Below are 13,559 nucleotides of genomic sequence, written 5' to 3'. Positions count from 1 at the left end.
TTCTAACAGTGTAAAGTACATAACAATATAAGACAAGCATTGCAACTTGAAATTGGATATCTAGGCGTGTGACATTTGCCAGCTGGGAGATCACAGGAATGCAACATGGAGATTCTTTTGTTTCCAACAAGTCCTTTCAAGAATATAATAATCACAAAGCATAGAAATCCTGTATTTTATAGGGTGGCTTTCAATTAATATGCAGCACTTGACAGCTATTCATTTACCATGGATCAATGACTAACTAAATTATTTGGGCTTGTTAGACTAGCTTAAATGCATGTAATCACCCTTGCAGTTTCAAACTGTGTTGGGCCTAAATCTGTGGAAAGTTTCAGCCACTCAAACAGTGCTACTTCAATAAATATTATTCTATTTTTGACTTTTCAATGGCGCAGCAGCAACACCGAAAGCTAAAGTTCATAAATGTCCATATACCGCAATTAAACACATGCCGTGGATGCTACCTACACTAAATGTTTCAGCTAATGACAAACATATTGTACCTCCCAGATTTATTTATTTATAAAATATTTTACCAGGAAGTAATACATTGAGAGTTATCTCTCGTTTTCAAGTATGTCTTGGGCACAGAGTTAAGACAAATAATACATGTTTACAAATACAGTTACATAAATGAGCAGGGTATACATTATATACAAGACATTGCGTGCACAGTTAAAGATAATATATATTCTGGGCGTATGAAACAGTTACAGACCACGCGGAGGACAGGAGAAGAGCAAGGTATCAGAGCTGCTGCACGTTAAATCCCCCTCCTAGGAGCAGAGACTGCAGAGAAGCTCTAATAATAACTCGCGGGCACTCACAGCGGCAGTTGTTGTGTCTTGCACGAGGCAGACTTTTTACATCAGACTACAAGTCCACACAGACCTCGGAGACATCCCCTATCTCATTAAAACTCCTGACGAAGCATCTGGCGAAACGCGTAGAGTTTGAAGAGAGAGAACAAGCTCTGAAGGACTGGCAGAACTCGGTCTTAGATCTCTTCCATTGGGAACTTCCGCCCTCAGCCGTGACGCGATAGCGGAAGTGACGCGACGGCTGTGACACACGCGGAAGAGAATCCTGAATGCTGTGAAGCTGCCTACACCTACACCAATATACAACGAGCTGCGGTTCTCTCTCCCCCACCCGATTTATACATGGCGAATGTGAGTGTGATATACTCGTGTTATTTGTATGCATAATACATTATTGGAATAGTATGCACTATTGTGGCTTTTCTTCTTATCCATACATATCCGTGCCTTGAGGGATTTCCCTGCTACCATTTAAAGGGCTCCAGTCAGAGAGAGAAGGATCTCTGACACGTGATATTTTCTGCGATCTATGTGAGTTCTATTCTATAGATTACATCTACTTACACAGTGTTTACCATCTGCACTATATATTTGTTATTCTTTTTTGCATATTTTGCTACACCTACCTGCGCTCCTCCTCATCTCCAAGAAACAATCTACCCTTCTGGGACCTGGAATTGTCCCATCAGAGGAAGTTGAGCTGCTTTTACACACATTTATTTTTTCACTATTTCACTATTGGTGTTATATTGTGTGTTATTAGTTGTATTCCCAACAACAATATTGGTTCACCAGGGAGCGCCCAATCCACTTCCCCACCTCACCCCTTCACCTTTCCTTCACATCCCCTTGTTTTGCATAAAATGTGTGACAGCCTTAGATTTGAAAGAACTTAAACTGGTGGTAGATGTAAGAGTCTCTGGTAGTTGTTCCAGTTTTGGGGTGCAGATGGTTGGCTCTATGACCAAATGATAAGGGATTTAGGTGCTATTCACTAAAAGGAAATCTATGTAATTGTTTTTTAGCACCCATTCACTTAAAGTGTTGAGCAATAACGCCTGTCACATTTAATTTAATAAATCACTTAAAAATGATGCTAGCAACTAGTTATCCCCATAAAATCACCCACTTAATTTAAAGGATCAATTCCCTCTGAACCCCCTCTTTAACATGCATGGGGACCAGGGGGTATCCGTAACTGAACTACGTTCATTCGCTCTTGGAACCCACTGGTTCCCAAGATACTTAGCAGAGAAGGTGTTGCCTGGACCTTATGGAGGCCTGAGTGACGCATTTTGTTTCCCCTGGAGGGGACATTACAGGTGGCGCCTGCCCAATATGTATCTTGAGAAACCAGGGGTCACCGGAGCCAAGATTAACGGTGTTCAGCTCTGTAGACCCCCTGCTTTCTATACATGTAAACACACAGGAGGGGTAAAATTGAGCACGGGGTACTGCCCCATTAAACAAAGGTTATAATATCCTTACTAATCCATTGTGGTGATACCACCTTTATTTTATTAATTTCTGTTGCATCTGTTGTATCTTTGCAATTAAAAACGAACCCCTGCACAACGGAGAAGGACCCACAATGCATTGCAAAGTTCTGTTTGAGCAAAGAGGTTACGTAACATCCCCTGTTTGCACCACTTGCATGCTAGGGAAACAGACTGTATTTTATGGTGTGATTTGTTGCGAAAAATGGCTATTTTATGAGTTGCAATTTGCCTTGAATCTTTTGCAAGTTAGTTATTGTGCAGTGCACTTTGATTCAATAATTTCAAAACTGGTATTTCTTTCTCTGAGTTTTCTCTCTGCTGTACAAAATGTTCTTGTTCGAGGTGAGGTTTATTACACCACTGTAACATTTGAGTAATAAATGAAGTAGAATTTGTTCGAATGTCACAGAAATTGAGTTATTTGTAGGATTCAGCGTAAAACATTGTTTTAGTGCTCTGAAGTACAATACATTCCAATGACTGTACACTGTACCTTAACAAATGGTTCAGGACACTTTGAAGCGCGTACCTGCAGGTAATGTTTAAGGCTGAAATGACTATATTTCGTCCAACTAAAATAAATGTCTTCATTTATCAAAATACTGTATATATTAAAAAGAAATATAATATTCAGCAAACTCAAAGAACATTGGTCACCGCCCTGCGACAAAAACTGCTCTGGTTTACTGTGGCATTCATTTTTATTATGACCAAGACATGTCATAAAGTGACTAAATATGTTAACTGAAGTCGATCGCGTAGATTCCTCACCTTCACATTGACCTCTCCTGTTCATGCGGAAGCCACTATCACAGTATTCACAACGGAAAGAGCCAACGGTATTGATACAGAGCCCATCACCGCACACCTGTAGTCGCAAGCACTCATCCACATCTGGAAGTAAATCAAAACATAGTCTTATTACAAGGTGGCACAAAAGACCTTATGGGGCTCGCCTTAAAAATCCTGAGAAAGACACACACTGTGTATTTGTTAACAGTTTGTTAGTTTGCAAGTGATGCCACCATATGCTGCAATTTACTCTACTGTGACATGATGTTCCAGTATTGTTACCGGATTCTAGGAAAAATATGTATTATGTCGTTTTACAACCAGAATTTAATCTAGAAGAGGAGAATCTGTAGAAGGAGATAAGCAGTGCACTTCTGAAATGAACAGGCTCAGCAACGGAAACATTTAAAAAGAGACCCTTTGGCAAAGTGCTTCACGCACGAAACGCGTCAGAGTTTTTTCCTGGTCCTGCTTGTGATTTTTTGCTCCACTGATGCCAATATCACAATAAATTTTTACTTTTACATTTGTCCGTTGCTGAGCCTGTTCATTTCAGCAATGCCCTGCTTATCTCCTTCTACGGATTCTCCTCTTCATGATTACTGCAGCAGGATGCACACTACAAGGAGCCCTGCACCTGCTCACCCTGAGTACAATTGACTAACAGACTCTGTTTGCTCACCGGAGTCTATACAGCACAGGATACCATCTGATTGATCACGCACAGTCTTACCTTCCAGGGCTGGTTAACCATTATCTGTGGGGAAGGGATTTGTGTTCCACCTGTCCTCACCAGCCAGGAGGTCTCACATGTCCCTCACATCCCTCACTAGGCACCAGGCCCACATTCAGGAAGGTTGTTCATATAATTTATAGTGTGTAGTCCTTTGCTATTGGTACATACAGATAAGTCTTCAGAAGACTATGGACTAAAGAGTGTTTATATTGGACATTCCTATCAACATTGCGGTATATAGGCTCTGTAGCACTGTACTGGACATTGAACTTCTTGTTTCTATATCATTTAATCTATTTTGCAGAATCAAATCTAGAGTTCCAGAGTATTTCGCAAGCCTTTTTTTCCATGTTAAATATCTAAAATATGACACATTCTACGACTCTACTAGTCACTGCAGGAGCCAATTTTCAGCTTTTTTTAAATCAAAAAGGTCAAAGTAGTTAAGGCTTTATTAAATAATAGAATATAAGCAGGCCTAAAATTGTGGATATATACGTCCTTCTACCCACACTACTCTATTACTGTAGTTACAGATTTAACCAGCAATACTACATTTCCCCCTTATTTTTATACGTAAAGCATGTGGCAATGTATAATGCAATAATGCAATCTGTAAAAATCTTGATTGTCTGACTAATATAATGGCTGCTTCAGTCAGTGTAACTCAGCAGCTACAATGTATCCTTATATTACTAAGGTAACATTATCTATTGTTACAGTTTGCAGCTCAAACTGCTGGGAATATTGGCAAGAAATGATCACAAACAGGAAAGTGGTGCAAAGATCTTGCACTGCTGGGGAGGTGGGCTCAAACCTGCTATAGAAATCAAAAGATACTTTAAAAATAATTAAAATTACATTAATTATTTATTGAATAATAAAAAATAAAAAAATACAGTAAGTATCATCTAATACTACAGAACTGATTTATTTTAAAGAAACTTAAGCTTTCACGTTTTGCTGTTTCAAAATGTTAGGCTTATTGAGGATTCTGTCATTTGTTGGTTTTCTTTTAAATTCTCAGATTTGTTATTTACCATAACCTGTAGTTTTTTTCTTGCCAGAATAACTTACCAATACAATTGGTTCCTTCTTCATTGGCCATGAATCCCGCTTGACAAATACACAGGAAACTTCCCCTTGTATTTTCACAGTGGCCATGTGAGCAGAGATGCTGTGTCTGATGGCATTCATTGATGTCTGTGAAAAGAAGCAACAATGTAAAACACAAACCATTAAAACCCTAATAGGTAGAATCCTTGTTTTTTTTTTTTGTATTCTCTGTCAAAATATACATTAGTTTGCATTGATATCCCTTTTATTTGACGAACCCTTATTATTGAACAATAGATCATATCTTTACATTAAGAGCGTTTAAATGGTCTACAGTGTTATTAGATTACACAGTGTGTAAACCTAAAATGCATATTCTATAATACTCCCTTTAAAAAAAACAAAACGTAAAGGCTAAACCTTACATTTATTGTGTGTCAGAATACCTCCTCACCACCTCAATACAGACCACCTCCTAAACCATCATTACTTTGCTATGTGTTGGAGGTCCCTTTGGCAGCTATGGGGTTAAAGCAGACAACATGGATATTGGTGCAATGCTTATAAAGTGTCTGCCCTGAGAGGATGTAGAGGTGGTTAACCAGGATAGATCAGATGAATGTGTGGGCTGGTGAAGTTTTAGCCACAAATGTCAAAATGTGGTTACTAAAGCAAACTACTAAGGTGGTCATGTGTGTGCCTGCATTAATGCTTCATTTAAAAGAAATCTGATGGGCCCTGTCCTCTTCCTTATTTTTCCTAACACACTTTAAAGGAAATCAAAACATTAACAGTGGCTACAAGAGAGCAGTAAATACAGTGAAATATAACACGCCATGTACCACCAAATGTGTACAGCTGCGACTCTATCTCATACCTACAAGTATGTGTACTTTACCAGCAATAACTTTAGTACAGCAATTCAACTAGAATATATGTTTAGTGAGAATATTATGCATGTTGTCACTTTGCCTAGGTTCTCCTCCCTCCCACAGCAACTTGTGACTAAGTAGCTACAACATTGTGAGTAATACAGCAAAGGACAATGGTTCCATCAGAGGTACTGGCATCACACGTTGGGAGCTTCTGATCTGTTACCAGTAACAGAAGTTAGCATGAAGAAGTAGCTTTGTTGCAAGAACACTGCTTAATAAGCTAGTGAATCTAGTTCTAATGTCATAGTCAGCTATCCGAGTGCCCTTTTGAAAAAGCACTTTCTCTTCCTGTGCCTCAGGCACCGAATTTACATCAGAGCAGAGTCTCATTGTGCCTGCTAAACATCTATGTACAACGCACAATACTTTATTATTAGTATATAAGAAAATCAACATATGTAAATATAAAATACACACACACACACACACACACACACACACACACACACACACACACACACACACACACACACACACACACACACGTTCTCTTCCATATTATACACACACACACACACACACACACACACACACACACACACACACACACATACCCCTCCCCCCCCCCCACCCCTTTCATTTTATGCTTAATCATTTTGGCTCAGTGAGACAAGACACTGACTCTGGCACTGAGTTTGAATCAGGGGAACTTGGTTCAATTCCCGGTGTCAGCTCCTTGCGATCTTGGGCAAGTCTCCTTATCTCCCTGTGCCTTAGGCACCAAAAACATAGATTGTAAGCTCTACGGGACAGGGACTGTGTCTGCAAAAATATCTCTGTAAAGCGCTACATAAAAATCTAGCAGCGCAATACAAAACAAACAATTATTATTATGTTATAAATTGCCAATATTATTATCTTATTTTTCTAGAGCTGTGTTACAGTATATGACTCCAAATAAGAAGGTATATAGGCATAAATTATTCTGTGCTTCACTGTGTATAATGGATTGTGGAAGATATGGCTGCAGAAGTGATGTTTCAAGAAAACCTACAAATTATGCATTTTTTTTTTGCGACTAATGATGGGCTAGGAGCATATCAAACTATCCTAATTCCAAATTTAAACCCTTCAGTGTCCTATAGACGTACATCTGATTGCCGACTACACTGAAGTGAGGGAGTGGGTAAGGAGGCCCTTCACTTCTGGTCTGGTCGCCAGTATCCAGAAGCGATCACTTGATCACTCCAAAAAGTAGTCACGTTACCCATTAGTGGAGAGTCCATGGCACATAGGTGGCAGATAGCCACGGAAGGGGTTAAATTCTGCTATGAAACTTGAATTTATTAATTGATATAAACAGCTGTGTGGAGTTGTTTTATTTAGGTATGTATCTATTGTCACAACTGAAGCACTGCCCCCAAACAGGTGCAGACTGCGTCATTTTGACGCTGCATCCCTTTACCCCAATGCCTCTTGGTGCTTTTTCTCCAATTTTATTCCACTTGCGGCAGTGTGACATATGGTAAGTGGTTATAGGAGGAGCTACAGTCATTGCAATATTATAATGGGATGTATAAAAATGTGCATCTGCAACGGATCCATTTTTTTCCTTGAATGTAATAAATCCGCCAGGTTCGAGGTGGTCTCGAATGCTGCTCCTAGGAGACCTGTGCCAAATGTCTTTCATTGATTAATACCTTGAATACATGGCTAGATCGATAACATGTTAGAATGATGCACAAAGTTGTTTAGCCAAGATTACTGTTTTCTTAGAGCCAAAGTAGGAACTGAAAACATTACTTTGTGAACATACTGTGAACTTTATCTGTTTATAAATGAGTCTCCTTGACACGGAGCTAAAAATGATCAATGTTTCTTTTTTGACCTGATAAACCATCAACACAAACCAAGTCAATGAAGGATTAATGGATCTCCCTTACTTTCTTGCCACATCTTCCTAAAAAAAGCTTTCCCATGTTGGCCACTAAGCAGACGAAACCTATTCTTTACCACTTTGGCAACTTTGATGTACTGTAGTATTACAATGGAGGAAGGTGAGCACATAGTATGACTTATGTTCGTGTGCTATCGTTCTCTGTCAACATTAACTCTGTATGACATTATGTCTCGTGTCAAACAATGCTAAAACCCTCCTCAAAAAATCTACCATGTGGAATCTGCTTTTAACAATACTACTTTTGACGACAGAATTGTGCAACGTAGTTGAAGATGTTCTCTTCAAGCAGGAGGTAGTAGACAAGAGTGTGTGTCTTACCCACGCATTTGGTCTGACGCTCATTCAGCTTATATCCTGTTTTGCAGATACATGTGTAGCCTATTGGTAGGTTAATGCAGTGCCCGTCTCCACAGATATCAGGATCCACTATGCATTCATTGATCTCTAAAGATAAAGTAAACACAATCAGAAAATGCCAGAATTAAATTATATCAGGAAAGAAGCTATAATAATTAGGATAAAGATACAATCAAAACCAAGTATTAACTCTGTGTGTACAGCACAGAAGTCAGAGATAGAAGAAAATACTCTAGTTTCATTTGCTTCTGTGATCCTGGCTTAGAATGAATTACCTACAGATGTAGCAGGCATTCTTACTCCCGTTATTGTACGGTTGTATGCAAAATGGTCATGTTACTCACAGCTCCATTTGTTTAAAAGGAGCCATGAGAAATCGCACATTAAAACTCAGCCATTGGTAAAGCAATATTGTGTGATAACAGGTGTAGTAATGCCTGCTTACATCCGTATTCTCAATTTTCCCAAACTTCCAAGCATATACTGGATATGCAACTAAGTGAGCGCATTGAACAAACAGGCATGCCCATATAACACACATACTGCTGTTATAGAATGGATAGGGGGTCATACAAAAATAACTAGAGAATGCTGCAGCAGTTGCAAAAAAGTTCTGTTGATTTACTAGGCATCTAAAATACATTAGGTAGCCATATGTAAGATTCCTGGCAAATAACATATTTTCAATTATTATTGTCTGAGACTGTAATTGACGATAGTTCTTGTATGGATCCAAATCTTGGCAGTTTAGGCTTTATTAATAACAACTGTGTAGTTTCAGAACAAACACTCTATGTGCTTCAGAAAGAGTTTTGTGACTGTTGCACGCCTAAAGTCAATTTCTCACACCAGATCTGATTTCTAATGTAACCTCCTAGTGATCTATAAATAACTAGGCATTTTGTCCACTCACTTCACACCCAAGGGTGCTCTGAATCTCTGATTCTGTATACAATGCTTGGTAATAAACGTAATGCTGTAACTAATACTTGTTCTCTAGCCCAGATTTTCACAAACAAATGTAAACATTTATTTGCTGATGCTACGAAAGCACTCACAATCCACAAATAAACTGTACTATTTTGGATCAATATCAGCTTTTAGCATGATACATTTACAAGTTTACCAATATAACACCTTATATTTCTTTACGCTACTAATAACCGGATTCCCTGCTTCCCCACTTTCTCCTTTGCAATCTGTCCAAAATACTACAAGCTAGTTACTTTTCCTTTTTCCTTTCAATTTCTCCCTCACCTATAACCTTTTATCACACTCAGTATATGCCAAATACTGTACCTTCTCTCACTGCAAATAAATACACCTTCTGAATTAAGCATTTCAGTAGCTTGGACTCATGACCACTGCTCCACACACCCACAGAGCCACTCACCAGCGACGGCGGTGAAGCACTACCTTTCACTGCACTAACTGTAATTCTCCCCTATTGCCTCTGTAAATTCCCCAACATGCCACTTAGCATGTAAGTTCTTTGGGGCAGGATTTCATATTCCTATTGTGTGCTTTTGTTTGTTTTATGTCTTGCTCCACAATTCTATTGTCTATTTTGTAGAGAGCTATGTGAATTTTTGTTGTTTTCTATTAATAAAAATATACATTGTAATGAAAGTCAGACGTGCCTCCTGCAACAGTTATAAAACATTGCTGTGCATCTTCTTCTTGAGAGGTATCTATAGCTATGCAATTTAACACTGTCCTCCATTTTGTCCCATTTCAATATGATTGTCAATCACATGCATTTCAATTCAGTTTATCAAGTTCAAAAGCTGTGTGGGAAAGTCCTACACTCACACATCGTTCAACTTGTAAAAGCAAAGTAATAAGGCCTGCCAAGATGGGTACCCTTGGGGAACTGTGGTTGACTAATTGCAGAGCTTAAGTGTGTTGTTACTTTCAACATATCAAGACCAAAGTGCAAATATTAGTCCATAATGACTATAGTGTCTTACCACACTAATAATATGTCAAGAAAACATTGAGCCCTTCATTTTTTTTCAAACCATAGCAAACTGAGCTAGTAGCTTGTATAATTTGGAAATCAAAAACAACTAAGCATACTGGAATCCTGAAGTTGTCTCCATTAGAGTTGCTGCCAGTGTCTGGTAAAACAGATGCCATATTCATGCAGTGGATGTGATGGAAGACCAAGAATACTTTTACGGTCGGATGATGAAACCCATGTTCATTTAAATCATATTTTTATGGTCTGATGATGTAACCCATGTTCATTTATACCATCTAATTAAATGTTTCACTTGTTTCCTAACATGCTATAATGATAATTAATATTTCAGTCATAATCCAGCTAAGAACCTTTTGTTGTTCATTAATTAACTGAGGATATAATGTTTCCAAAGTCTCTGGTTAATGACTGAACTAGAGGATCAAAATCGGATTAATATAGCAAAGTAAATCACTCATCCACTGACTGGGTGTTCAGCTCTATAGGAAAGAGCGTATTGTTTGGGTTCCTATGGCTCCACTTTATACAGACGTCATAATTTTCTAAAAATGTGGTACAGTTTAGCAAATGTATTTAGTAGACTTAAAAAGTCAAAGCAAATAACACATTTACTACAACCCATGGTACGTGTTTTGGCCCAGAAATATGATTACAGTAAGGCATACTTTGGAATATGTATGTTGTATAATATTTATTTATTTTATGTATATAATATGAAAATCTTGTATTATTGAATATTTACCTGTTACTTGAGTAGGGGCAATTACTTGACTTGCACTTGATGTGGAGACATCGGGGGCAACTGCAACAGGAACAGGTGGGGACGACTTTTCAACTACAACTGTAACACAAAAAGGAAAAACAAATTGATAACTACAATAAAACATTCTACAAAACAGCTATTATTAATCTCTATTGTTAATCACTTTTTTTTTATATACATTTGTTTATCACTCTGAATATTGGGATTCAGGGTTTTATTATAAAGATGCTAAAAAGACAGAGTAGTAAATATAATTTGCTAGTTACAATGTTTTTACCTGGGAATTGAGGCCTTAGGTTAATTGTTGAAATACCAGGGGAAAGTTGAGGTTGTCCGCGGTCCAGTATAGATGTGTCCTCCAAAGTCCCAAAATCCTGTGAAAAATTAATTTCATTATTAAAAAAAATGACAAAGGAGAAATGACACTACATAATGCTAAGTATCTAACTGTTGTATGAAGAGGTCCCAATAATTAACTGTGTGGCATGTAAAAACACTGGAAAAGGTGACATTCATTCTCAGCATGTGTGTGAACTGACCGAGAAGCTAAAATATGAAATCGTGGATATTACAGTAATAGTTTCTGGAAAAACAGCCTTCACTAAGCTACAAAGCAATGTTTTAGACTTGATTATATATTATTAAAAAAAAAAAATTATCATTGAAATCAGCTTATCTTCATTCTGCTTATTTTGCTTTGGACAGTCCTACAGTGAACACTTTGGTAATCACACCTACAGGACGTTTTATCTTTCGATTTATCTCCTTTCTGTTAAAGTGGTTGCTGCTTATGCCCTAGCAATAAAACAGTAACCTGCTTGTTCATCCTTGTTAATAATGAAAGTAGTGGCAGAAATTACATATTGACATATTGAGAAATGTAGGTTACTGTACCTTTTCAGGAGCTGTAGTTACATCTGAAAAAAATACAGCAAAAGAAATGAAATGGTGAGTGCTGTAGTTTCCTCCAAGGACCATAATATATCAATGGTGCATTCAAAGGGTTAAATGCGGGTGACTGGCAACTTTTTTTTTTTTTTTTTTTACAAATCCCACTGCTTTTCAAACATTTCTCATGTAGGTTTATAAACATGAAATTTGACTGGGGTCCTATTTGCTTCATATACTCCTGTTTGTATAATGTCACTGTGTTTTGAGCAGGACCTCATATGAGGTCCTGCCCTTTCTACTGACTGGATTTGTGAGTGAATAGGGGTTAACATTGAAGGAAACACTTGATTGTCTACTTAAGAGTCCCTGCTGAAAAAAAAAAGCTTTACCAATTTACAAAGAATCCAAAAATTAAAAACCCAGGTTTAATGTGGGGGGATGTTGACACATACAGTACCTTAGTGTTGTTAAAGCGTAATTTCTGGTTGTTTTTTTATTTTATTTTTTGTTTACTCTTTGTGAGAAGCAGATGGTCTCGGGAACTGAACCATGTTAATTTCAGCTCGGGGTACAAATCTCTGTTAATCTTGCTTCCTGAGATACAGACCTCTGAAGGGAGTGCTGTTTGTAGCCCCGGCTGGGCACGCAATATGGTGGTTGAATGTTCCATGTCAGGCAAATCAATAGGAAGCTGCAATATCATTCCTCGTGGCTTCCTATTGGCAAGCATGACATGGGACCTTTAAACCTGCATTAGATACCGCAGCACCTGTAGAAGTACGCATCTTGGAAAGGAGAGGGTTCTTGGAGCTGAAATTAACGCAGAGCTGAAATTCACCTTTGCAGACCCCCTGCTTCATACCTAGGGTGAAGTACATTTTTTTTTGTTAAAAGGAAATGCTTCTTACGTAGCATAATAATAATAATAATGAAAGTCTAGTGTAATCCCTTTCTATGTTTCTTGAACTATTCCAACATCTGTTGTATGAAATAGAAAAATACTTTGTTGTAAAAGAAATTAAGGAATTGAAAAGTTGCCCCTCAAACACTATTTGGACATTCAGATAGTGTCTATTAACTAATTTATGGAAATACTGAAGGATAAAATGTTAAAATCACAATATATCAACAGAAAAACAATCTGCAATAATGTGACAAAATAAACCATTCTTGACATACTGTAGAACTACACTATAACAGTGAATCCTGTACATAAGAGGTATTCTCCAATAGGAATAAGAGAGAAAGATTGGGTTTTCCTTAAAAGCTGCAGGGCCCAAATGTGTAAAAAATAAAAAAAATAAAAAAATAGCTGAGAAGAATTGCTGCCTCTGGTAGGCAATAAATTTAAAAATACAAGTTACATACAATTAATTCAATCAAATGCAAGCACCCAGTTATGTGGAGCTTGAAAATTCTGAGCACAACAGGTAAATAATAACCCTTCACTGGTGTGGATTTAATAGAATAACTGCTTTTCCACATGTACTGTATATTTGAGACTTATGTGAAGCACCATGAGCAATAAATGAGATCATCAACGATGAGCATCATAAGTAGCAATGGGAGAATTGTTTTGGAGAATTTGGATCCGCAGCGGATCGGCCAGTTCCTTTGGTCCGTGGATTTCAGCGGATCAATCTGATAAAGGGCGATTCGAGTTTTGCGGATTTTTAAAATTATTATTGCCAATACACTCTGCGGATTCTGTATCCTCCAAAATTCGTTTCACGGTGTAAAATCCACAAACGTATTTGGCCGATTTTAATCCGCATGGATTCATCGGAAACCACCATTGGATACAACCCGTGGACGAATATGT

The 13,559-nt window shown here is 37.9% G+C and overlaps 1 protein-coding gene across 6 annotated transcripts in view; it reads right to left on the bottom strand.

The window, feature by feature from the left end:
- LTBP1 (latent transforming growth factor beta binding protein 1) overlaps positions 1-13,559 on the bottom strand; it is a 415,460-nt gene that overhangs the window by 82,939 nt on the left and 318,962 nt on the right. For all 6 annotated transcript variants that reach the window (XM_075596619.1, XM_075596618.1, XM_075596617.1 and 3 more), the window contains 6 exons: positions 11,741-11,763; positions 11,124-11,220; positions 10,826-10,924; positions 8,061-8,186; positions 4,929-5,054; positions 3,095-3,217 (listed from right to left, as the gene is read on the bottom strand). In XM_075596619.1, the coding sequence (XP_075452734.1) occupies positions 3,095-3,217; positions 4,929-5,054; positions 8,061-8,186; positions 10,826-10,924; positions 11,124-11,220; positions 11,741-11,763 (594 nt within the window). The remainder of the gene's footprint in view (positions 1-3,094; positions 3,218-4,928; positions 5,055-8,060; positions 8,187-10,825; positions 10,925-11,123; positions 11,221-11,740; positions 11,764-13,559) is intronic.

The sequence above is a fragment of the Ascaphus truei genome, chromosome 4 (assembly GCF_040206685.1).
Source record: "Ascaphus truei isolate aAscTru1 chromosome 4, aAscTru1.hap1, whole genome shotgun sequence".
Taxonomy (NCBI): Eukaryota; Metazoa; Chordata; class Amphibia; order Anura; family Ascaphidae; genus Ascaphus; species Ascaphus truei.
The sequence above is the reverse complement of the archived record's forward strand: the minus strand, read 5'-3'. Positions and strand labels throughout refer to the sequence as shown.